Source organism: Doryrhamphus excisus, linkage group LG7 (genome assembly GCF_037039965.1).
Source record: "Doryrhamphus excisus strain RoL-2023G ecotype Guam linkage group LG7, RoL_Dexc_Guam_v1.1, whole genome shotgun sequence".
Lineage (NCBI taxonomy): Eukaryota > Metazoa > Chordata > Actinopteri > Syngnathiformes > Syngnathidae > Doryrhamphus > Doryrhamphus excisus.
The window spans coordinates 140,002-163,089 of record NC_136363.1 but is presented as its reverse complement, the minus strand read 5'-3'; the positions used below and the strand labels follow the sequence as shown (position 1 = coordinate 163,089).

The window sequence follows — 23,088 nt, the reverse complement described above, 5'->3', positions numbered from 1 at the left end:
AAGGTGCTGGGATGAGTGGGTATGTGTTGTGGGAGGGGGGCTCAAACCTACGTCACAACTGTACTTTGGTCAAGTGACATGGACACACACACACACACACACACACACACACACAGTGGTTGAGTGACAGTGGGCCAGAACCATGAGGAACCTGTGAGGAACCGGTGAGAAGGTCAACAAAGCAGCTGAAGGAGAAGAGGCACGTATAAGAGTGAGCCAGCGTCGAGGAGGGAAAGGTAATTTCCATCCTGTTATTTTGATGAAATCCATGACTGGGGGGCCAAACGTGACCCCAACCCCCAGAAAGACAGAATGGTTGGAATTGTAGATGTGCTGATGAAGAATAATGTCCTGTCATCTCGTATTCGGCCACGCTTGCACAGCCGCCGGGGGCCTATAAATATCTGGGGAGCCAAGGAAGTGGTGCCTGCAAGAACCTGAACGCCACATTTGCTTGAATACGACACAGGTAGATAGGATGGAAATCACCTGTCATGATGGATGAAAATGTGTTCAATTCCAAGACTAATCCCATTTTTCAATTTGCTTTCCAATCAGCTAGTCGCCCACAGCTTGTACATCCCTGTGTTGTGCTCAACTAAGCAAAAATATGTCAATCTTGTTGAAAGTGTAGAATAAACAAGCTGGAAAGGATGCAATACGAGCTAGTCTGGTTAGCCACAGCGAGTGTTGCCGCGGGTCAACTGCTACCAAGCTTCCTGGTAAGGATCAGTATTGTCCTAAATCAGTCAAATCCCTAATCTTACACAATTTCATGTTTTGTCAAATCGCATCCACCCAAAATGACGACTCAGCAAGGAGGTGAAAATGTGGTGGACCCCAAACCAAAGCAGTTCCACCTTCAGGACAAAAGTCAGCCATGTTGGTTTTTAGAGAGCAGCCTGGCAACCTCTACCTCGGGGAGACCAAGGGAGACTCCTCCCCAGGGCCTTAAATAGAGCCACTTTAGCGTAGAAATAGCCAACTGAAGAGGTCTTTCTGGATTAAAGGTGAAAAGTCCCGAACAAAAGCTCTGCAGGTGACCAGGAGCCCACGCAGACTCCTGGTTTAGCAGCAGGTAGCGTACGTCGACAACATTTAGGAAGATGGCACCGAGTTCAAAAGTCTTTGTTTTTCACGCCGGCTGTAGAAGGAAGTAAACAAAGCGGCTGCTCCCAACTGGAGGCGCATCCCAAACTTTCCTATGAGATCAGCACAAACGTGAACATAATCCCAAACAATTCAACTCACGGGGGGGTCACTGTGATTTGAAATAGCTCAGTGGTCCACACATGGACACCACGGTGGGGGACAGCAGCTGTTGGCATCGTCATACGAGGAGTTGGAGGAGGATCACTTCTCCTTGGCTCTTTGATGCTGCCATGTTTGAGGGTCTGTGTTCTCAATGAGCTCTGAGATAACAAGTCCTTCAGACTGGCGACGACAGACCTGAGAGCTGCTGGAAAACGACAAGGGGAGGACCTGGGACCTGGGACCCGGGGGCACCAAAGCGATAATACAAAGTTGAGCACAAGTTGGACCAAAGAGCTGCGAGGCCTCTCCTCAATGGCATGGAAGAAACGTCACACGGTCAGAAATATCAGGGCCGAGGCCGGTGGGGGGGTGGGGAACACAGCTGCCGCACCCCCCCAACCCCCGGCCCACAACACTATTAATATACGTATGTATATTTTGTGGTCCTGTCCAGCCTTCGGGGCAGATACTGTTGTTGATGTAAATGCCATCAATAATGCTAAACACGCTATGAACATGACTAATCACGTGTCCATAGGTATGAATGGGCGGCCTGTGATTGGCTGGCCGCCCGTCCAGGGTGTTTAAATGAATGAATGAATGAATGACTTTGACAAGTCAGGTCCTCACGCTGTTTACGTTCATATCGGTGCTGTTCCACGTATGTCCTGCAGGCGTCAGTGTTTCCAACTAAAAGGACGTTCCATCACCTGGGGACTCGGCAAATCCCGGCACATTCGCATGGCGTGTATCTGATACCAAGTAAATGGCATACTTTTTTATTTGTGTGTTTAGGTGCAGTGTGTTGCGTTCAAGTCCATCCAGGAAGGAGGAAGAAGAAGAGCAATTTGATTGTGAAAAGGTCCTCAAGATAAGTCAACACCACGGTCAGTATGGCCCCCAAGAAGAAGACCCCCCGGCAGAGAAAGGTCACGTCTCAAGCTGTCAGCCAGGTCACCACGGAGAGCCCCCCCGCCCCCCTGAAGGTGGAGCACCGTGGCAACGGCGTGGTGGTGGTGGAGAGTGCGGCTAAGAAGATCGAGCAGATGGCTGCGCTGGACATCGCGCAGCTAAACAGCCTCAACCTGCCCCTGCCGCCACCCGTCCTCAAGCCCGGGGAGAGAGGTCTGGGTCTGGGCAGCGAGCTGACACGGCCTCTGCACGGCAACGCTCTGCTGGAGGAGCTCAGCAAGATGCGTCAGGAGAAGTATGCCACGTGAGGTGGGGGCCGTGATGCCTTGTTGCTAAATGTGCTTTGTGGTGTGGTCAGGTTCTTGACTGATCTGGAGCTGGGCTGCAAGACTAAATCCTTTGACGTCCACAAGCTGGTCATCTCCTCCATCAGTCAATATTTCCGGGAGATCCTGGCCAAAGATCCTGACATGAAGCGGCTGGAGCTCCCGTCCCTCTCACCTCTCGGTAGGCCAACCGGTCGGTGCTTCATCTGGTGTGGCGAGCGCCGCGTTTGACAGGCATTGAACCCGCAGGTCTGGCCAACGTGATCACCTTCGCCTACCTGGGCCGCGTGCACATGTCGCTCTACACCATCGGATGCACCGTGTCGGCCGCCGCCACGCTGCAGATCCCCCAACTCCTGAAGATGTGCGTGGACTTCCTGCTGGCCGAGCTCAACGTGCAGACGTGCGTGTACGTCTGGAACATCGCTGGCGCCTACGGCCTGCCGTCCGTGTGCGACGCCGCCCGCCGCTTCGTGTTAGACAACTTTGTGCAGTTTGCAGAGACGCCGCTGTTCACCCAGCTGACCCTGGAGCAGATCTGCGCCTTCCTGCAGGACGACTCGTTGGTGCTGCCCTCGGAGGTCGCGGCCTTCCAGGTCAGAGAGCAAACCCGAGCCTCACGTGGCATTCAATGCATGGAAACACCAACTGTTGGCTCGTTTTAGCCCAGCAGGAGCCTGAAGAAAGTAAAAACCAGTAAAAACAGGCTGCAACATTCGTTCCTCTTCCCACTGGCTGGACGGGGTTGGTCACTGCACCCTTTGGCCTGAACACAACTTCTACAGGTTGACCAGGAGAGCGGAGCAAGAAGCGACTCCAGCCCAGGAGCCTCTTCGCTCACATGGAAATAAACAATAAACTCATCTTCTGCTCTTTTCCCAGCTGGCCATGAAGTGGCTGGACTTTGACGCCACCCGCCAGTCTCATGCCGCCGCCCTCCTCTCCCACGTGCGCTTGGAGACCATCCCGGCCTGTGAGTTGGTGAGCCAGATCCAGCCTGTGCCGCGCATGATGCTGGACCCGCAGTGCCACCGCCTTTTGGTGGACGCCATGAACTACCACCTGCTGCCCCACCAGCAGAACACGCTGCAGTCCCGCCGCACGCAGGTCCGCGCCAGCTACCAGACCTTGCTTACTGTTGGCGGCCGGCCCTCGCTCACCGAACGTGCCCTCAGTCGCGAGGTCGGTGCCCATGCACGGTCCCCAAACAAGGCTGCAAAAGTCCTGCCGTGACCTTTTGAGCCCTGTGTGCAGGTGCTGTGGCGGGACCCCCGTGAGGGTGGAGCGGCCTGGCGCCACCTGACCCAGCTGCCAGCGAAGAGCTTCAATCAGTGTGTGGCGGTGATGGACGGCTTTCTGTATGTGGCGGGCGGCGAGGACCAGAATGACGCTCGTAACCAGGCCAAGCACGCCGTCAGCACCCTCAGCAGGTGAGACTTTCCCTGGCGCGGTCGTTGCCTTGTCCGGTCGTCACAGGTCAGGCTTCTTATCTCCCATCGCAGGTACGACCCCCGCTTCAACACCTGGCTCCACCTGGCTAGTATGCGTCAACGCCGCACGCATTTCTCACTGACAGCCAGCAGGGGGCGCCTGTTTGCCATCGGGGGCCGAAATGTAGAGGGCCTCCTGGCCACCACCGAAAGCTACCTGCCCTCCTCCAACAGCTGGCAGATGCGTGCCCCTATGGAGGTGCCGCGCTGCTGCCATGCCAGCGCCACCCTCCCCTCTGGAGACCTCCTGGTGAGCGGCGGCTACATCAACTGCGCCTACTCCCGCTCTGTGGCATGTTACAGCGTGGAGAGCGACACCTGGGCGGAGAAGCCCTCCATGGAGACGCCCCGCGGCTGGCACTGCTCTGCCACCCTGAGCGGGAAAGTGTATGTGGTGGGGGGGAGCCAGCTGGGGCCCGGTGGGGAGAGGGTGGATGTGCTTACCGTGGAGGTCTTCTCCCCGGAGGGTGAGGGCGCGTGGAGCCGGGCTGCCCCACTATCGTTGGGCGTGAGCACGGCGGGGCTGTCGCCGCTAGCCGACAAGTTGTACCTGTTGGGGGGGTGGAACGAGGCGGAGAAGCGCTACAAGTCCGCCGTCCAGACCTACAATCCGACCACTGACAGCTGGTCCTGGGCGGAGGACCTGCCTGAGCCCACAGTAGGCGTGTCCTGTTGCACGTTGTCGCTGCCGCCTCGCCACGCCCCACGCCGCCAGCAGCACCGCAACACACCGGGCCACGAGGAGCACCAGCAGGCTGGGAAGAACCGGAGCAGAGAGAACAGTGTGGCCCCGGCCCAAAGCATCACGGCTTAGATGGGCCAGGACTGGAGAACATCTGGATCGCATCTGTCCACAAGAGTCACCATTGATGGTTTCCCATTTTAGACAACAAGTGAATGGAGGCTCTAATCCAATCAAGTTATGGGTTCAATTTCAAGTACGGGTGAATCTTTAACGGGGGGGGGGGGGTCCAGCATGTTCCCAGAGGAATGAAAATGAAAAGAAGATTTGAAAGAAACCGACGAGGAGCAGGTGGAAGAGTATGGGAAGATGGAGAGAAGGGAAGAAGGCTTGTTGGAACAAACATCCAAACAGTGAAGCAGACTTGTTCGTGTGGCAAAAGGAGTCGTTCATCAGATTGATCATGAAGGATCAGAGGTACAGGTGCGTGGCCAAATCAGACTAAGGACTCCATGAAAGGAAATTGAAAGAAATGGTTTCTTCCAATGTGTTTTGAACACAAACCAGTAGTTTTACAATATTCAGCTTTTTGACCGTATTTCATTTGGGAGACAAATGATCTGCCCAAATCGATTCCCACTCACTGGGACGCGCCTGGACGTGCTAGCAGAGCACTTGGTCATGCCAGACACCAAAGCAGTCATTAGGATCAATTGCTTCCGAGGCCTATTGGAGAGAAAGGTTTGTGCATTTAAGAGTGGAGGACGATACAGAGAAATAGAATGAATGCCAAATGAGGAAAAAAAGCCCACTGGGGTTTCGTGAGGCTAATCTGGATTCTCTACGCATCAGATGGCTTTGTAGTTCCTTCATGTCATTTGATGGAGTTTCCCCGAGTAAAACCAAACTGATCAAAAGCTTGTCTCTGCATTTTCATCCTCACGAGAGCATGGTGGGAGACCAAGTTCAATTCCATTCCAACTCTTGATTCCCTGCATGTGCGCCCAGGGGGAACCACAAGGTTCCAGTAGCAACCGCATATGCGGTGGCAAGAACAACATCCATAGGATTTCAGAAGCCAAGTTCTAAGAGCTCAGGTGTGCGTTAGCAGCACTTCTCATGAACTCCCCCAAAAGGAAACAAGTGCAGGACAACTATGTTCTTCTCTATTTTTATTTTTATCTTTGTTACAAAGAGGTGAGAAGGGGGTCCTTTACTTGCCAGGGAGGATGATACCGTCGTACTGGAAGAGAAGACACAGCATGCGTCACATAGACACCCGTCTTGGACATATTGTAGTATAGACTCACTTTCTGCTGGAACCAGCGCATGGATTCCTCTTTGCGGATGCGGTGTCTGAACCCGATGCGGCCTCGTTTCCGCTTCTTGTCGGCAATGCTGAAGCCGGGCCGGCCCAGAACCTGAAAACAGACCATGGATGGAACGTGAGAAGCTTCAACAAAAGGCAAGTTAATGACATCATCATGATGAAACTACAGTAAAATACACCCAGAGCACAAATGTCACCTCATTAAATCAACCGTGCGGCTCCACAAGAACAACGTGCGAAATGTAAGAGTGCTTTACCACGTAAAAGTCCAATCCGTAGATGCCAATGCTGGGGTCGTACTTGATGCCCAGATCAATGTGCTCCTGGATGCCAAAGCCGAAGTTTCCAGTATCAGAAAAGTTGTTCTTTCTCAGCTCGTACTCGCGCACCTGAAATGTGGTTCAGAACAAGACCTTGTTTCAGAGCAAAGATGAAGACTTTTTACAATTTGAGGCACGGCATGATAGAGCATAGGTGTGTACTTGAATGATAACATCTTGTCTATTAAAGGATGAAAACTAGCACTACTGGCGAGACGCAGGCTTACCTTGAGTCCTTTCTCTAGGATCTCCTCAGCTTTAGCACCACGGACGGTGCAGTGGACAGCAATCTTTTCATTTCTACGGATGCCGAATGATCTCACAGTATAGCGGGCTGCAGGCAACACAAACATTCATTCATTCATTTTCTACCGCTTTTCCTGCAACGTGAAAAAGAGACTCTGCCACCCTTGCAATCAAGACAAGCGGAACATCTAAAGAGTCGCTTGCCAGGTCTGAAAGAACATTTGGTGGGAGCCCAATATATCTGTATTACGCGCCAACGATGGATCTGCACGATCGATAGCGCTGCGCCCGAGATGGATCCATCGTTAGCGCACAAATCGATCGTTTTCTGCGCTCACGATGGATATAACTGCCTTGCGCTGGAGACCGATGCTTTGACACTGCGTTGGCGATATAATGACAATCGTTGATCTGCTAATTGCATGCAATGACAAAGGTTAGGGTTCACACTCCCCCTGCCGAGAACGGTAACAAAGTGAACTGCTTGACAATTAAAGATGTGATATTTGCATGCATCCACTTCTTGTTGATTCTTGTAAGTAACAACGCTCAGCGCTGCCACCTGTTGGCATCTAAACAAACTACACACATCCATCCCAGGCGCAGTAATATACCATCGACCGTGAGCGCAGAAATCAATCGATTTGTGCGCTAACGATGGATCCATCTCGGGCACAGCGCTATCGATTGATTGCGCAGATCCATCGTTAGCGTGTAACATCTACGCATCCAGGTGTGCTAGGAAGCCCCATCTATGAAGTCAACATAGGCGTTGACATTAGCAACAGCTCTTAGCGACAGCTCTTTGGGGCTCAGGACACTGGCTCAAGGGCACTTCAGCAGTGTTCAATGTTCCATAATAGAGCCGAGTCTCCTGTTTTGTAGCCGGATCACTCACCCTTGGAGAAGACGGGGGTCTGTCCTGTGAGCTGCTCCAGCACTTTGGCAGCTCGGGTCAGCCTGTCGCCGCTCTCCCCCACGCAGATGTTCAGGCAGAGCTTGCGGATGCGCAGCTCTCTCATGGGGTTCTCCTTCTTCTCACCCTGTTCCTGTCAGACATGAAAGCAGGTGATGGCTCAATTTACCTCCTTGTTTACTGCTGCCACAAGCCTGGGACCTGCAGAACTTAAATACATAAAAATACTGCAAAAACCGTATTGTCTCGTTTGCCTGAGTCGAGCTCTCGCCAAGTCCCGCCGTGGTCACGTGTGTAAGCAGAGGACATGTCCATACATATCCCGTACTGCTACTTTCACCTCGGAGCTCAAATACGTACATTTCAACGTAATACTCCGTGTAGTTAAAAATATTACGGCTGACAAGGACTTGCGCAATCCACTGTTAAGAATCACATACTTCAATGGTCGAGCACGCTTCTTTGTAACTCATTTTGATCCAGACTTCATTTTCCGACAACTAGCATATTAGCATGAGCAGTTTAAGTCATTTCGGGTCATTAAATGCTTCAATCGATGGAATACAACATAAGGCTTCTCGAACATAACCGTATGTAAGCCATTGTGAGTAATACGGCCGTTCGGGGGTCTCCATGGCTCCGATGATAGCAGATGCCCACATCGTCTTCATAGTAGCTAATTCGTATGTAGGAGAAGCAACTCACCGCCATGTTGGATCACTAGAAGAGAACGCAACACTTCCGGTGACAAGTACTTATGCTGGTGTGCGCCCCGAAAAGCAGCCCGGCGGGGGTTAGCGGCTTGACACAAAGGTACCGCCGTCCAGTTGTAAACATTAAAACTTTTGTGATTCAGGGTCCTCGGAAAACCATCGTACTTTTCTCTTATTTTCTCGTTGGAACCGTTTACTGTATTTTCCCCGCATTTTAGCTTCATTTGCTGGAGAGGCACAGCTTCCTTTCCGCTTGGTCACACTCGGGCAACGTCATCGCAACATCTTGAGGCCAGTAAAATCAGGCCTTCAAAATAAAATGGTTCCTCTCGTAGACACTCACGGTTGCACTGAACAAGGCTGCCGGTGCTGGAGAAAATGATTGTGATTATTGTTTTTTCTGGATTGCCCTCCGTTTCCCGTATTTATTTTTTTAAATTGATTTAAATGTCTCCTTATTCTATGACATCGTTGTAATCAAGTATTTTGTGTCATAGAAATGTGATACTGTATTGCGATCGATACACATTATCGATACCAGTGTCCAATGTCGATTGGTTGGGATATACAGGATAAGAAACAAACAGGAAGTTCTGTACCAAATCCTAACACTAGATGGCATCACCCACCAGGAATCTTTTCATCTTTTTGCAAGTGTTGTAGAAGACGATGGCTCGCTAGTCAGGACCACCTCCAAACGGGTTGTTCTCGGAGGGACGTGGCCAGTGGGTTCGAGTGCGAAGGTCAGCAAGAACAGACAAACTGTTTGTCTAAACTACAACTCTACTGTGTGCATAAAGCTTCCAGTGCGTGTGAGGGTCATCCTGAAACGTAGCCAAAAGCCTCATACCCCCTCATATTTGGATCACTTGAAAGTTGCCCTGTTAGAAATCCACACTATACCAGCTGGAAAAGATGACCATGATGACCTTGCTGAAGGACATCTGCAGTAAAACACACAAAGCAACACGCAAGAAACTTCATTTGGCAGGTGGCACATTTTATTCTTCTAGTTTCCACATAATAAGGATGGTATTCATTGCCAAAAGGCGCTCAAAATGCTTTCCTGCGGAAGCTTTTCCAGTGGCTTTTCATTGGGATGAGCCACTCTTTGAGCAGGAAGTGGATGTCAGGGGAGGTTGGCGTGCTTTGGTGTGGAGACTGAATCTTTTGTCATTTCTTCTGTGCCTTCTGTGCAGCCTTGGTTACCTTACCACTTCCCATTTCCTTGGCCACCACAGACTTGATGACGCCCACAGCTACCGTCTGCTTCATGTCGCGCACAGCAAAGCGACCTGGAAGGACAAGGAGGTGGTGCTGGAAAGCTGGTGTGGGTCTGGGCCACAGTGTTGGAGGAGAGGAGGGCACTCACCAAGGGGAGGGTAACTAGAGAAGGCCTCCACCACCATGGGCTTGCTGGGAATCATTTTGACAATGCCGGCGTCTCCAGACTTGATAAACTTGGGGTTCTCCTCAAGCGTCTTGCCAGAACGGCGGTCGATCTTCTGAAGGAGCTCTGAGAACTTGCAGGCAATGTGAGCTGTGTGGCAGTCCAGCACGGGGGCGTAGCCTGCGTTGATCTGACCAGGGTGGTTCAGGACGATGACCTGTGCCAGGAGAGAGACTATGATGATGATGATGATGATGACGATGTGACTGTTCAGTCTCTTCAACAAAAGTGATCAGCTGAAGCCACCACTGAAACAAACAGTCTTTGTAACATTTATCCCAAATGGTGTTCTGTCGTGACGCTCATTCACCTGAGCGTTGAAGTTATCAGCAGCCTTGGGCGGGTCGCTCTTGCTGTCACCAGCGACATTACCACGACGGATCTCCTTGACGGAAACGTTCTTCACGTTGAAGCCCACGTTGTCGCCGGGCACAGCCTCGGCCAGAGACTCGTGGTGCATCTCCACAGACTTGACCTCAGTGGTCAGGTTGGGGGGAGCGAAGGTGACCACCATGCCGGGCTTCAGCACGCCAGTCTCCACACGGCCGACGGGGACTGTTCCGATACCTGGGAAAGTGGTGAGAGCCCATGAGAAGATGCTGTGGTGGACCTTGGAAGAAGACAGAACAATTCAATCACCTCCAATTTTGTAGACATCCTGCAGAGGCAGACGAAGGGGCTTGTCGGTGGGACGAGTAGGAGGAAGGATGGCATCCAGAGCCTCAAACAGGGTGGTTCCGCTGGCGTTGCCCTCCTTGCGCTCAATCTTCCAGCCCTTGAACCAGCTCATCTACAAAGAAAACCAAACCTCAAAACCGTACTGACAGCAGTTCCTGGTTGCTTGAAACGATTATCGATCCTCACCTTGTCACTGGTCTCCAGCATGTTGTCTCCATGCCATCCAGAGATGGGGACAAAGGCAACAGCGTTGGGGTTGTATCCGATCTTCTTGATGTAGGTGCTGACTTCCTTGGTGATTTCCTCATAACGCTTCTGGCTGTAGGGGGGCTCAGAGGAGTCCATCTTGTTGACACCAACGATGAGCTGCTTCACGCCGAGGGTGTAGGCCAGCAGGGCGTGCTCACGGGTCTGGCCGTTCTTGGAGATGCCGGCCTCAAACTCACCGACACCGGCGGTGACGATCAGCACGGCGCAGTCGGCCTGGCATTGAGCCCCCAGTTAAAGATGGCCGCACAAACACAGAAGGCTTAAATTAGTTTTGTGTTGAGATTACCTGAGAAGTGCCGGTGATCATGTTCTTGATGAAGTCCCTGTGTCCAGGAGCATCAATGATGGTCACGTAGTACTTGCTGGTCTCAAACTTCCACAGAGCGATGTCAATGGTGATACCACGCTCGCGCTCCGCCTTCAGTTTGTCCAGCACCCAGGCGTACTTGAAGGAGCCCTTGCCCATCTAGATTAGAGAGGAATGAAGAAGAAATTATATTTTGTTATTGTTTCATTTCAATAATTGTGGGAGTGGCCAGTAGGACCCCGTGTGGGTACTCAAGGAACCAGAAGGTAAATTGACTTGGCCTTTAGACCTTGGTTGGTCTTGGAGTGGGTACAGGAGGCCATTAGACCTTGGTAGCCTTGGAACGGGTACAGGAGGCCATTTGACCTTGGTAGCCTTGGAACGTGTACAGGAAGTGACAAGAACTTAGAGCAGGAACAGAGGCCAGGGTGACCTGCCCATGGTGTGGCATGGATCATGGGCCGGAAGCGATCTAGCCTCAGTCTGCCGTGGATCGGCGTACCCGGAGAAAAGAAGAGAACATGCAAACTGCACACAGGGATGCCCAAGAGGAGATTCCAACCCAGGTCTTCCCATCTCCTGCCCGTGTGGCCTGCATGCAAACCACTCGCCCACCGCGTGGCCCTTTGAAAATAGCCAGGAATATTGAAAAGAAAAACCCTCTTGCTCACCTCAGCGGCTTCCTTCTCGAACTTCTCGATGGCTCTCTTGTCGATGCCGCCGCACTTGTAGATGAGGTGTCCGGTGGTGGTGGACTTGCCGGAATCAACATGGCCGATGACCACGATGTTGATGTGGATTTTCTCCTTAGGCATTTTGAGCGACTGGAGATGAAGGACATGTTTGTGGTTAAAGGAACATGGTGGCTACAGCAAAAGGCTGAGCAACGCCAATGTCATCTCACATCTGGAGCTCATGACGTGTAATAACCATAACCATAACCAAGGAAAGCCAAAATGATGGAAATGTTTTAGTCAATAAAGCAATCATAGAAACAGTTTGAAAAGCCAGCTTGGAGTGTATTTCAAACCACTGATCCATCTTGTTCAGCTGATCTGAGGTCAGTGCGCGGGGGCAGCAGCCTGAGATGACAGGCCCAAACTCCTCTCTCTCCGGCTGCCTCATCCATCTCCTCCTGATGCATCCTGAAGTTTTCCCAAGCTAGTTGAGAGACTGAGTCTCTCCAAAGTGGCCTGGGTGTTCCCCAGAGCCCCCTACTCGTCGGACGGGCCCTGATCACGGCCCCCTGGGAGGCTTCCGGGAGGTATCTTGCTCAGATGCCTGAGCCACCTCATCCGGCTCCTGTCAGATGAGGAGCAGAGGAGCAGTCACAGCCATCGACTCCGTCCTAAAGGCCTCTCAGGCTGCATGTTTGCTACCCGTCCCTGAGTTGCGCAATGTCTTTGTTCATAAGGTTGCCGCTCCAAGGGAACTCATCTCTGCTGTGTCGTCTTCCAGCAGTGTGAGACAGGGACCCTGATGCGCTTCAAAGAGCTAGTCCTTTGGATCAGGCCTTCAGGTTCCCCCCATGATGCCACCCCGCCTCAGTTCTTGAATCGGGCAGCCAGCTCCTCCCATCATGAATAATAATCTGTCTTCAGGTGTGCTTCTTCCACATCTGAAACATGCAGTAGTTCAACTCCTGGCCTGGAAACATGCTGGAGCATTCTGTGTTGACCTATTTCCAAACGGCCTTCTTTGGATGAGCGCGACATTCCGTTCAGGGACAAGTTTTCAGTCAGGGTCGGAAGCCTTTCAAGGCCCTGAGTCAGCCCTAGTGGGCGTTTTTAACGCCATTCTCCTGGCAACGGGCGGTGGTGAACAGGTAATTCTGGTCTTGCTGCACCAAATGCAGCACAATCTTCCATGTCAGCCTTCTCAGCAACAAGTGGCCATTTGTGGCCCTTGTCTGGGGGGCTTCGGGTGTTCACTTTGCTGCTGCTGAATGCTCCACTGCTCCGTCTTGAGGGGTCCCCGGGGCTGAGTTTTAGGGCCCTGCTTATTTTCCTCCCACTGGGTTCCATCCTGAGGAAGCGTGGTGTATTCTTCCACTGTCAGAGGAATCCTCGGGCGATCCCACGCTTTTTAAACTTTAAGCAAAAGAAAACTGAAGTGATGATGTTGAGATGAAGTGGCTCGTACACACTTGGGCTTTGGGCTGGATGGCGACCTAAAACTGGACCATCAAACTACAGATTGGACTTTGTTCTTAACTTTTTCTTTTTTGTTGTCAACTGTGATTGTTGTTGAAGAGCTTATCAGTGAATCGCTATGCAATTAGGCAGCCGGCGGCATGCACCGCACCTTTACGAGTCACATGCTCGGCCTCCGAGTTGCCATGCCATGTTGTCCCACCTGTGTTGTGACGGGCATGAGACAAGTTCCAACTGGGACCAGTCGCATGCTCAAGTTGAGTATTCTAAGTTGAATTTGTCACATTTAATAGCCAAAACTTTACTGTTAAAAGGAGCCAGAGGCCACATTGCTGAATTACTCCCCACGCATTTCACACGCCACCATTGAACCTTCCAACGTACACCACGATAACCTGTCACTGCCTTCGATGAACGTACACCACGATAACCTGTCACCGCCTTCGATGAACGTACACCACGATAACCTATCACTGCCTTCGATGAACGTACACCACGATAACCTGTCACCGCCTTCGATGAACGTACACCACGATAACCTATCACTGCCTTCGATGAACGTACACCACGATAACCTGTCACCGCCTTCGATGAACGTACACCATGATAACCTGTCACCGCCTTCGATGAACGTACACCACGATAACCTATCACTGCCTTCGATGAACGTACACCACGATAACCTGTCACCGCCTTCGATGAACGTAGACCACGATAACCTATCACCGCCTTCGATGAACGTACACCACGATAACCTGTCAACGCCTTCAATGAACGTACACCACGATAACCTATCACCGCCTTCGATGAACGTACACCACGATAACCTGTCACTGCCTTCGATGAACGTACACCACGATAACCTGTCACTGCCTTCGATGAACGTACACCACGATAACCTTAAGGGAACACTCAGTATAGTCGAGTAAACTTACCAACTGGCAAAGCAGGCACCAAGGAGGCTGTTCCCAGATCCAGACAAAGAGAGCAAGCATGACCGGTCTACACCTTTTATATGGTACCAGCCGGAGGTTGGACTTGGATCTTGCTATGTGAGGCACCTGAGAACTGGACATACAGGCCAGACAAGTGAAGTAGATGCCAGCCGTCTTAGTTGGATGCAAAGTAAACCTCACTCCTCGACACCTCCGAGCTGCTCCTGGTCAGCGGCTAGGGAGCCTGGGCTGGTAGCCTCCTGGCAAGCGTGCTCCACTGCCACAGGTGTTGGGTGGGATCCATCCTTGGTGTTAAAGCCTGGGGCGAGCGTCGGGGTGCTTCTCCACAGACGTGACCTCGGTGCTGGGGGAATCGAGGGTGACATCAAGTACACCAGTCTCCACACGGCTGACAGGGACTGTTCCAATCCCTAAGACAATTAGCCCGGGTGGTCCACCCAAAACTAGGATGAGGGTCTAAGCTGGAATAGCTTGGCTATCCTGGCTCAGTTTATCTGTCATCCGGTTTCACTCAAGTGGGATAGTGGAGAGTGGGAGATGTTCTGTCATAAATTACATGGAGATTTATTCCGTGGGGTTAGCCTGCTCCACACCAGCAACCACAACAGGGGGTGTCCCTGTTGCAGGTCCTTTGCAAACACCACTGGGGCTCCACCTGCAGAAGCTGTGTAGGGCCCAACGGCCACCTGTGGGCGTGGCTTGCACCCGCACCTGGTGGTTGACTGCTGTGGGAGAAGGGGCGGGGAGCCGGTGACAGGTATGCTAAAACACAACGTTTCAACGTTTCAACGTTTCATCCTTGCTGATTCGCAGTAAAGCACACAAATTTGGCAGCTTTCAGATTTTTATTATTGTTTCCACATAATAAGGATGCGAATCATTGAAAAAAGACACGCAACGTCCTTTCCTGCGGAAGCTTTTTCGGTGGGTTTTAACTCGTATGAGCCACTCCTTGAGTAGGGAGCTGATGTCGGGGGAGGTTGGCGTTGGGTCCTGCATGATAATTCATTTCTTCTGTGCCTTCTGTGCAGCCTTGGTTACCTTACCACTTCCCATTTCCTTGGCCACCACAGACTTGATGACGCCCACAGCTACCGTCTGCTTCATGTCGCGCACAGCAAAGCGACCTGGAAGGACAAGGAGGTGGTGCTTTTCCTTATTCTTATTTTTACCTTCTACAAAATGCACCGTGGAGGTGCGCTCACATTTCGTTGTATGCAATACCATGACAATAAAGGCCACAGTGTTGGAGGAGAGGAGGGCACTCACCAAGGGGAGGGTAACTAGAGAAGGCCTCCACCACCATGGGCTTGGTGGGAATCATTTTGACAATGCCGGCGTCTCCAGACTTGATAAACTTGGGGTTCTCCTCAAGCGTCTTGCCAGAACGGCGGTCGATCTTCTGAAGGAGCTCTGAGAACTTGCAGGCAATGTGAGCTGTGTGGCAGTCCAGCACGGGGGCGTAGCCTGCGTTGATCTGACCAGGGTGGTTCAGGACGATGACCTGTGCCAGGAGAGAGACTATGATGATGATGATGATGATGATGACGATGTGACTGTTCAGTCTCTTCAACAAAAGTGATCAGCTGAAGCCACCACTGAAACAAACAGTCTTTGTAACATTTATCCCAAATGGTGTTCTGTCGTGACGCTCATTCACCTGAGCGTTGAAGTTATCAGCAGCCTTGGGCGGGTCGCTCTTGCTGTCACCAGCGACATTACCACGACGGATCTCCTTGACGGAAACGTTCTTCACGTTGAAGCCCACGTTGTCGCCGGGCACAGCCTCGGCCAGAGACTCGTGGTGCATCTCCACAGACTTGACCTCAGTGGTCAGGTTGGGGGGAGCGAAGGTGACCACCATGCCGGGCTTCAGCACGCCAGTCTCCACACGGCCGACGGGGACTGTTCCGATACCTGGGAAAGTGGTGAGAGCCCATGAGAAGATGCTGTGGTGGACCTTGGAAGAAGACAGAACAATTCAATCACCTCCAATTTTGTAGACATCCTGCAGAGGCAGACGAAGGGGCTTGTCGGTGGGACGAGTAGGAGGAAGGATGGCATCCAGAGCATCAAACAGGGTGGTTCCGCTCGCGTTGCCCTCCTTGCGCTCAATCTTCCAGCCCTTGAACCAGCTCATCTACAAAGAAAACCAAACCTCAAAACCGTACTGACAGCAGTTCCTGGTTGCTTGAAACGATTATCGATCCTCACCTTGTCACTGGTCTCCAGCATGTTGTCTCCATGCCATCCAGAGATGGGGACAAAGGCAACAGCGTTGGGGTTGTATCCGATCTTCTTGATGTAGGTGCTGACTTCCTTGGTGATTTCCTCAAAACGCTTCTGGCTGTAGGGGGGCTCAGAGGAGTCCATCTTGTTGACACCAACGATGAGCTGCTTCACGCCGAGGGTGTAGGCCAGCAGGGCGTGCTCACGGGTCTGGCCGTTCTTGGAGATGCCGGCCTCAAACTCACCGACACCGGCGGCGACGATCAGCACGGCGCAGTCGGCCTGGCATCAAGAACTGTTACGCACTGCCATGCCCTAAAAACGTGACATGTATGCAAGATTGTTTCAGGATTACCTGAGAAGTGCCGGTGATCATGTTCTTGATGAAGTCCCTGTGTCCAGGAGCATCAATGACCGTCACGTAGTACTTGGTGGTCTCAAACTTCCACAGAGCGATGTCAATGGTGATACCACGCTCGCGCTCTGCCTTCAGTTTGTCCAGCACCCAGGCGTACTTGAAGGAGCCCTTGCCCATCTAGATTAGAGAGGAATGAAGAAGAAAGATGATCCATGGTGTCATTCCCACAAGCTCCTGTAGGGGATCTACTTTTCTGTGCAGGTGAGTGGTACTCCAAATGCAAATACAGGGCCAGTGTTGCCTGTAATGGTACTTGTTACTTTGACATTAATCAACATCATTGAATGATATGAGGCAAACAAAAAATATCTGTATCAACACACTTGTCCGTGTACATTTTAACAAGATATCGATGCAAGAGTGACAACTCTTAGTCCCTTTGAACATGAACATACTTCAACAAAAAATCTGATATTTAATCAAACAACCATAGCATCGCACGGGATTATGGCGAACTAATTGCACTATTATTCAAAAACATACCGGTAGTACCCTGATATCAAGGACATCGACATTAGGATCGACTCGCCATTTGCATGCAGCAACCGGCACGCGCCAACAGCTTCCTTTAGTGGAGCCGCCATTTTGATAGGGCCACAAAAGTAAAAAAAAAAAAAAGTTTCGCTCACCTCAGCGGCTTCCTTCTCGAACTTCTCGATGGCTCTCTTGTCGATGCCGCCGCACTTGTAGATAAGGTGACCGGTGGTGGTGGACTTGCCGGAATCAACATGGCCGATGACCACGATGTTGATGTGGGTCTTTTCCTTAGGCATTTTGAGCGACTGTTGATGAACGACATGTTTATTAAAGCCTTTCCGGAACACGGTGGTTAAGTCTTTGGCACTTTACAACTGTGGTATGACGAGCCTAGCAACAGTACATCTGATAGGATTGGTGACATTTTACAGTTAGGCAACAACCGGCTCGCGACACACCTTTGCGAATCACGTGGTCGGCCTCCATGTTAGGACGGTAAACGAGCGCCGCCATGTTGTCAGGACTACGTCAAGGCGCTCACATCATACAGTTAACTTGTTAACGTTTCTTTCCATTTATCAGTAGTCAAAGATTGACTACACAGAAAGCCCAAATTACCACCCAATTTGATGTAATATTCAGAAAACAAATACCAACCTGCACCCAGGTACCAAGTAGTAGTCCTTAAGCTAGGCAAAGAGATCAAGCGCTGCCCATCTCCCCCTTTTATAGGCTGGCAGCCAGGAGGTTGGACCTGTATGATCCTGTCTGAGACTCCCAAGAACCGGAATTACAAGCCAGACCAGCAGGCAGCCCACCACTGATTGGCTGACAGCACAACACCTGGGGGCTTCTACAGCAGAAGAACAACGAGACACAATGGTGTCCATTTTTTCAAAGACATTTTATTAGTTACCAGCAGCTTTCTTTCCAATCAAACTTGTGGCATTTGAACATCCAATGTACAGTTCCAAACTTCGAGGCACCGTCATGTTAATTAGGTAAAACGACAATGCCGAAAAGTTCTTTTTCCTGCGAAAACTTTTGCGATGAGTTTTAATCAGCATAAGCCAGTCCTTGAGCAGTGAACTCTGCTTCAGAGATGATCCGGGGTGGGAAGAGACGGAGATGGGGGGAGAATGGGTGGCCCGCTGCTGCCGGCACACATCTCCTTGCTGGATGTCCTGCACAACCATTCATTTCTTCTTCTGGGCCTTCTCCGCAGCCTTGGTGGTCTTACCGCTCACTTCCTTAGTCTCCACAGCTTTGATGACTCCAACAGCCACAGTCTGCCTCATATCACGCACAGCAAAACGACCTGCGAGGACAAGAACACGTTTGTCTCCAGAACTAAAAGCTGGTGTGGGTCTGTGTCACCGCACTGGAGGAGAGCACTCACCAAGGGGAGGGTAACTAGAGAAGGGCTCCACCACCATGGGCTTGGTGGGAATCATTTTGACAATGGCGGCATCTCCAGACTTGACAAATTTGGGGTTGTCCTCAAGCTTCTTGCCAGAACGACGGTCGATCTTCTCAATGAGCTCCTTGAACTTGCAGGCAATGTGAGCTGTGTGGCAGTCCAGCACGGGGGCGTAGCCTTCGTTGATCTGACCAGGGTGGTTCAGGATGATGACCTGCAGAGAGACAAGTCATTACCAGCTGCAACCACCAACATTAAATAAAACTAGCATACACACCTGAGCGTTGAAGTTATCAGCACCCTTGGGTGGGTCGTTCTTGCTGTCACCAGCGACATAACCACGACGGATCTCCTTGACGGAAACGTTCTTCACGTTGAAGCCCACGTTGTCGCCGGGCACAGCCTCGGCCAGAGACTCGTGGTGCATCTCCACAGACTTGACCTCAGTGGTCAGGTTGGGGGGAGCGAAGGTGACCACCATGCCGGGCTTCAGCACGCCAGTCTCCACACGGCCAACGGGGACTGTTCCGATACCTGGGAAAGTGGTGAGAGCCCATGAGAAGATGCTGTGGTGGGCCTTGGAAGAAGACAGAACAATTCAATCACCTCCAATTTTGTAGACATCCTGCAGAGGCAGACGAAGGGGCTTGTCGGTGGGCCGAGAAGGAGGAAGGATGGCATCCAGAGCCTCCAGCAGGGTGGTTCCGCTGGCGTTGCCCTCCTTGCGCTCAATCTTCCAGCCCTTGAACCAGCTCATCTACAAAGAAAAAAGGTGAAACGAAAATGAAGTCTTCTCTGGCATCTAAAACAGCAATTGAAACTCACCTTGTCACTGGTCTCCAGCATGTTGTCTCCATGCCATCCAGAGATGGGGACAAAGGCAACAGTGGCGGGGTTGTATCCGATCTTCTTGATGTAGGTGCTGACTTCCTTGGTGATTTCCTCAAAACGCTTCTGGCTGTAGGGGGGCTCAGTGGAGTCCATCTTGTTGACACCAACGATGAGCTGCTTCACGCCGAGGGTGAATGCCAGCAGGGCGTGCTCACGGGTCTGTCCGTTCTTGGAGATGCCGGCCTCAAACTCACCGACACCGGCGGCGACGATCAGCACGGCGCAGTCAGCCTGGCATCAAGAACTGTTACGCACTGCCATGCCCTAAAAACGTGACATGTATGCAAGATTGTTTCGAGATTACCTGAGAAGTGCCGGTGATCATGTTCTTGATGAAGTCCCTGTGTCCAGGAGCATCAATGATGGTCACGTAGTACTTGCTGGTCTCAAACTTCCACAGAGCGATGTCAATGGTGATACCACGCTCACGCTCAGCCTTCAGTTTGTCCAGCACCCAGGCGTACTTGAAGGAGCCCTTGCCCATCTGGTTTGCAACAAGTCAATGCCATTTAACTTTATTAAAGTTAACTCAATCCACTTAACATTTTGGTTGTCACCATTAGTCAAGCATCTTTAGATTTGAATTGCCAATAACTGTTAACCTGAAAGATCTAAAGTGATGACTTTCAGATAGATTACCGAAATGACATCATCCAGGTTTATTCCATTGATAAAAGCGTACAGCCAGTCAAGACTTTCATCAAGTACAACTGCCTTTGACACGATTACTCATCCAAGCTAAAAGTAATGCATTCAATACAACACAGTGCTCTCACCCTAAGCTTTAACTATTTGCATAGGCTTTGTGGACGCAGCGGTGACGCATGCGCAGAAAGGACCACGCCCTTCTGTCGACTGCTCAGCTCGCCATGCCCGAGCCGCCATTTTGAAAGTGCCTAGAAATTGGGGAGGATTTTCGCTCACCTCAGCGGCTTCCTTTTCGAACTTCTCGATGGTTCTCTTGTCGATGCCACCGCACTTGTAGATCAAGTGGCCGGTGGAGGTAGACTTTCCGGAGTCGACATGGCCAATGACCACGATGTTGATGTGGGTCTTTTCCTTAGGCATTGTTGGGAGTTTCTAGTCGGGGACAAAAATAAACGTCTAGGCCGATTCATTTACAGGGGCTTGAGCCACTTGAGTCCAGGCATATTTGCTGCCTGATCAAACCGAGCAGTCATCGAACAAGAATGCACAGCCGCTGCTAGCATGCATGCTAGCAGGCCTCGCCGGCTCACGGACACGTGTTCTACTTTGGGCCACGTCCTCACAAGAGTCATAATATGGCTCAATATTCACCGCAATGTGGACCAGAACCACGACTGCCACCATATTAGATCAATCGGCGGTCCAATGAGGCGGGATGTGATGCCTTTGGCGGCCATTTCACTACAGTCCCTTTGTCCTTACGGCATCGGTCCACCGTGTTTAAGAAACCATTTTGCCTCAACATGTCGGCCAAACGTAAATAATACACAGGATGTCTAATGCATTTTTATAAGATGGTTCTATAGAACAGACACACCATAATAAAACAGCGGGTTACATAACGATACTGAAGTCGGAAGAACAATCAAGGCACAACTACATAATTGCTGCTAGGACGACATCAGCCAACATGCCCGGAGGCGAAACTGCCTGAAGCCATTCAAATTGGACTTACCGGTGTTTCTGGGTTGTCGCGGCCAAAGCTGCTGCCCCTAGCCAGGTAACAGAAAGAGGACGATAGACCCTCGGCGGCAGCTTTTATACTGCATATGGGTACCCTTGGTTCCGGTTGCCCCCCTTCGCCCGGAGGCCCGCAAATCAAACTGCAGCCTCTGTGATATGCGTCATTACGTATCGTGATGGACCAAAGTACCCGGATGCTCGGCCATCGATGCGTTCACGTCCAAGTGAAACGCAGTAAATATGAGGGGATTCCAGCAATCGCATTTGTTTCAGTATATATGATCATATAAAGGTCTTATAAAGTCCACACACTGACATTTTCTAGCCAGTAGTTTGTTCCTAATCACTTTCATTTGACTTGTATTTCACAAAAGCAGAACAAAATGGTTGGCAATTGGATCCTCCCAATGTTAGAATGCAAAAGTGGCACCTAAGTGCATAAGACGATGGGCCGTCTGAATTCAAACGTGATTTTTTTTCCGGGTGCCCTTTTCATTTGAAGTTGAATCATTCAAACAAAGATGGACAAAGTGTCGGATTCTTGTTTCTTGCTGCCAAAAGCACACATGTTTATTACTCGGCTGGCCACCACTGTCACCCAGCTGCTGCCCTCAGTCAGCAGAGGCCGACGCTGAATGAAAGAGGACACACAGGTGAGCGGGAACAAATAAAAAGACAATGCAGCAAGGAATACGCCAGATGAGCCGGAGCTGTGTTCGCTATTTAAATGTACCGCCAGGGAAATTAATTTGGCAAAATCCAGCTCGTGTTTCCGTGACCTGACCTGAGACTTCGCCATTGGGTAACGCAAAAAAAAAAGCAACAGGTTGTGTCATGCTTTGGTATTTGAAGAGGCACGCTGATAAAGCACACCTGTCATTACCGGCATGAGAGAGACCGTGACAGGAAAGCTTCGTGTTCAGGACTTCAGGACTCTCTACTTGGCTTCTCAAGGGCCTTCCTGATCAGCCCAATAGCGATGAGTAGCTTGGAGTGCAGACCACCACCATGTATCCCACAAGACATTCTCCTATTGTATTAGAAGTTAAATGTCCATTTCACTAACTATTATAAACAAATTATAAACTATTATAAACTATTTAAACAAGCCAGCAGGCGGCAAAAGCAAGACCAGCACACGCTCACGTGAGTCACTGGTGTGAACCGTCGTCACGGCAACAGAGACCACGCAAGACTGAGAAAAGAAAAGATGTCGACACAGCGGCCACGTCAACCATACATCATTTGGACATCTTCTCTCTTCCAATAAAGCTGGCATGTCGTGCTGCTCGTCTACGAACAGTCAGGCCAACACGGGAGTCATCGGGGAAATGAAGTGTAAATATTAACATCCAAGAGGAAAAATCTGCATTTTACAAGAATATGATGAGGAAAAATCATGGCATTTGTCATATATTTGAGACCAAATATTATCAAAATTTGGTTGTAGATAAAAAGCAAATATTTATTCTAATAAAGCCAAAATATTGTGGGAAAAAAGTCATAATTAAGAGAAGAAAATGTGCCAAAACTAAGTTGAAATCATTGAAAAAAACCCTGCAGAAATGGAAATAAGTAAGTATCTTATGAGAATAAAGTCAAAATATTCCGAGAGCAAAGTCATAATTTTATGAGAACAAGCTTGAAATATTCAGAAGAAAAACAACATCATTTCCGTAGCGTAGCCTTGAAATACACTCCCTCAAAAGCTGGAATATTATGAGAACCAAATCATAATTAGATACATAATGAGGTTGGGGAAAAGCTATAATGGGCTGCACATCGGCGAGTGGTTAGCGCGCAGGCCTAACAGCTCGGAGACCCGAGTTCGATTCCACGCTCTGCCATCTCTGTGTGGAGTTTGCATATTCTGAAAAGTTTTAATATTCTGAGAAATAAAGCCAGCATGCTTGGAAAACTATTTTGGGGAAAAAGCTACAATGTTATGGAAATCAACTGAAAATATGATGAGAGCTGAT

General features: G+C 50.6%; 5 protein-coding genes across 5 annotated transcripts; 1 reads left to right on the top strand and 4 right to left on the bottom strand.

Moving 5' to 3' along the window:
- Positions 1-76: 76 nt before the first annotated feature.
- On the top strand, positions 77-5,581 carry klhl43 (kelch-like family member 43). Its single transcript, XM_058047098.2, has 7 exons — positions 77-236; positions 2,050-2,461; positions 2,525-2,673; positions 2,742-3,088; positions 3,375-3,674; positions 3,747-3,922; positions 3,995-5,581. Exons 2-7 carry the CDS (start codon positions 2,148-2,150, stop codon positions 4,794-4,796), a joined length of 2,088 nt encoding a protein of 695 aa, XP_057903081.2. The 5' UTR covers positions 77-236; positions 2,050-2,147; the 3' UTR covers positions 4,797-5,581.
- A 242-nt stretch (positions 5,582-5,823) lies between these two features.
- On the bottom strand, positions 5,824-8,341 carry rpl11 (ribosomal protein L11). Its single transcript, XM_078791779.1, has 6 exons — positions 8,182-8,341; positions 7,459-7,609; positions 6,542-6,648; positions 6,252-6,383; positions 5,975-6,085; positions 5,824-5,907 (listed from the first exon to the last, which is right to left on the bottom strand). The coding sequence occupies exons 1-6, from the start codon at positions 8,185-8,187 to the stop codon at positions 5,878-5,880; spliced, it is 537 nt and encodes a 178-aa protein (XP_078647905.1). The 5' UTR covers positions 8,188-8,341; the 3' UTR covers positions 5,824-5,877.
- Positions 8,342-9,172: 831 nt separating this feature from the next.
- Positions 9,173-14,142, bottom strand: LOC131101350 (elongation factor 1-alpha-like). Its single transcript, XM_058046359.2, has 8 exons — positions 13,983-14,142; positions 11,566-11,718; positions 10,874-11,053; positions 10,504-10,800; positions 10,279-10,429; positions 9,950-10,206; positions 9,562-9,796; positions 9,173-9,484 (listed from the first exon to the last, which is right to left on the bottom strand). Exons 1-8 carry the CDS (start codon positions 14,121-14,123, stop codon positions 9,363-9,365), a joined length of 1,536 nt encoding a protein of 511 aa, XP_057902342.2. The 5' UTR covers positions 14,124-14,142; the 3' UTR covers positions 9,173-9,362.
- A 687-nt stretch (positions 14,143-14,829) lies between these two features.
- LOC131101849 (elongation factor 1-alpha-like) lies at positions 14,830-17,898 on the bottom strand. The gene is made up of 8 exons (XM_058047230.2): positions 17,785-17,898; positions 17,280-17,432; positions 16,588-16,767; positions 16,218-16,514; positions 15,993-16,143; positions 15,664-15,920; positions 15,273-15,507; positions 14,830-15,130 (listed from the first exon to the last, which is right to left on the bottom strand). Exons 2-8 carry the CDS (start codon positions 17,421-17,423, stop codon positions 15,009-15,011), a joined length of 1,386 nt encoding a protein of 461 aa, XP_057903213.2. The 5' UTR covers positions 17,424-17,432; positions 17,785-17,898; the 3' UTR covers positions 14,830-15,008.
- Positions 17,899-18,012: 114 nt separating this feature from the next.
- Positions 18,013-21,269, bottom strand: LOC131101847 (elongation factor 1-alpha). Its single transcript, XM_058047229.2, has 8 exons — positions 21,102-21,269; positions 20,363-20,518; positions 19,743-19,922; positions 19,373-19,669; positions 19,154-19,304; positions 18,825-19,081; positions 18,527-18,761; positions 18,013-18,445 (listed from the first exon to the last, which is right to left on the bottom strand). The coding sequence occupies exons 2-8, from the start codon at positions 20,504-20,506 to the stop codon at positions 18,324-18,326; spliced, it is 1,386 nt and encodes a 461-aa protein (XP_057903212.2). The 5' UTR covers positions 20,507-20,518; positions 21,102-21,269; the 3' UTR covers positions 18,013-18,323.
- Between the last annotated feature and the right edge of the window lie 1,819 nt (positions 21,270-23,088).

Excerpts from the sequence above, each read along its gene's own strand:
- klhl43 (XM_058047098.2), top strand. The coding sequence starts at position 2,148 with ATGGCCCCCAAGAAGAAGACCCCCCGGCAGAGAAAGGTCACGTCTCAA. Across the intron at positions 3,089-3,374 it reads CGGAGGTCGCGGCCTTCCAG|CTGGCCATGAAGTGGCTGGA; the intron begins GTCAGAGAGCAA and ends CTCTTTTCCCAG. Across the intron at positions 3,675-3,746 it reads AACGTGCCCTCAGTCGCGAG|GTGCTGTGGCGGGACCCCCG; the intron begins GTCGGTGCCCAT and ends CCCTGTGTGCAG.
- rpl11 (XM_078791779.1), bottom strand. Across the intron at positions 6,649-7,458 it reads GACCCCCGTCTTCTCCAAGG|CCCGCTATACTGTGAGATCA; the intron begins GTGAGTGATCCG and ends TGTTGCCTGCAG. Across the intron at positions 5,908-5,974 it reads TGCGCTGGTTCCAGCAGAAA|TACGACGGTATCATCCTCCC; the intron begins GTGAGTCTATAC and ends CTTCTCTTCCAG.
- LOC131101350 (XM_058046359.2), bottom strand. The coding sequence starts at position 14,123 with ATGTCCAGTTCTCAGGTGCCTCACATAGCAAGATCCAAGTCCAACCTC. Across the intron at positions 11,719-13,982 it reads GGTGCCTGCTTTGCCAGTTG|TCGCTCAAAATGCCTAAGGA; the intron begins GTAAGTTTACTC and ends CTTCATCTCCAG. Across the intron at positions 9,797-9,949 it reads CTGATAACTTCAACGCTCAG|GTCATCGTCCTGAACCACCC; the intron begins GTGAATGAGCGT and ends CTCCTGGCACAG.
- LOC131101849 (XM_058047230.2), bottom strand. The coding sequence starts at position 17,423 with ATGCCTAAGGAAAAGACCCACATCAACATCGTGGTCATCGGCCATGTT. Across the intron at positions 16,144-16,217 it reads TGCTGGAGACCAGTGACAAG|ATGAGCTGGTTCAAGGGCTG; the intron begins GTGAGGATCGAT and ends TTTTCTTTGTAG. Across the intron at positions 15,921-15,992 it reads GGATGTCTACAAAATTGGAG|GTATCGGAACAGTCCCCGTC; the intron begins GTGATTGAATTG and ends CCACTTTCCCAG.
- LOC131101847 (XM_058047229.2), bottom strand. The coding sequence starts at position 20,506 with ATGCCTAAGGAAAAGACCCACATCAACATCGTGGTCATTGGCCATGTC. Across the intron at positions 19,923-20,362 it reads TCGAAAAGGAAGCCGCTGAG|ATGGGCAAGGGCTCCTTCAA; the intron begins GTGAGCGAAAAT and ends GTTGCAAACCAG. Across the intron at positions 18,762-18,824 it reads CTGATAACTTCAACGCTCAG|GTCATCATCCTGAACCACCC; the intron begins GTGTGTATGCTA and ends GTCTCTCTGCAG.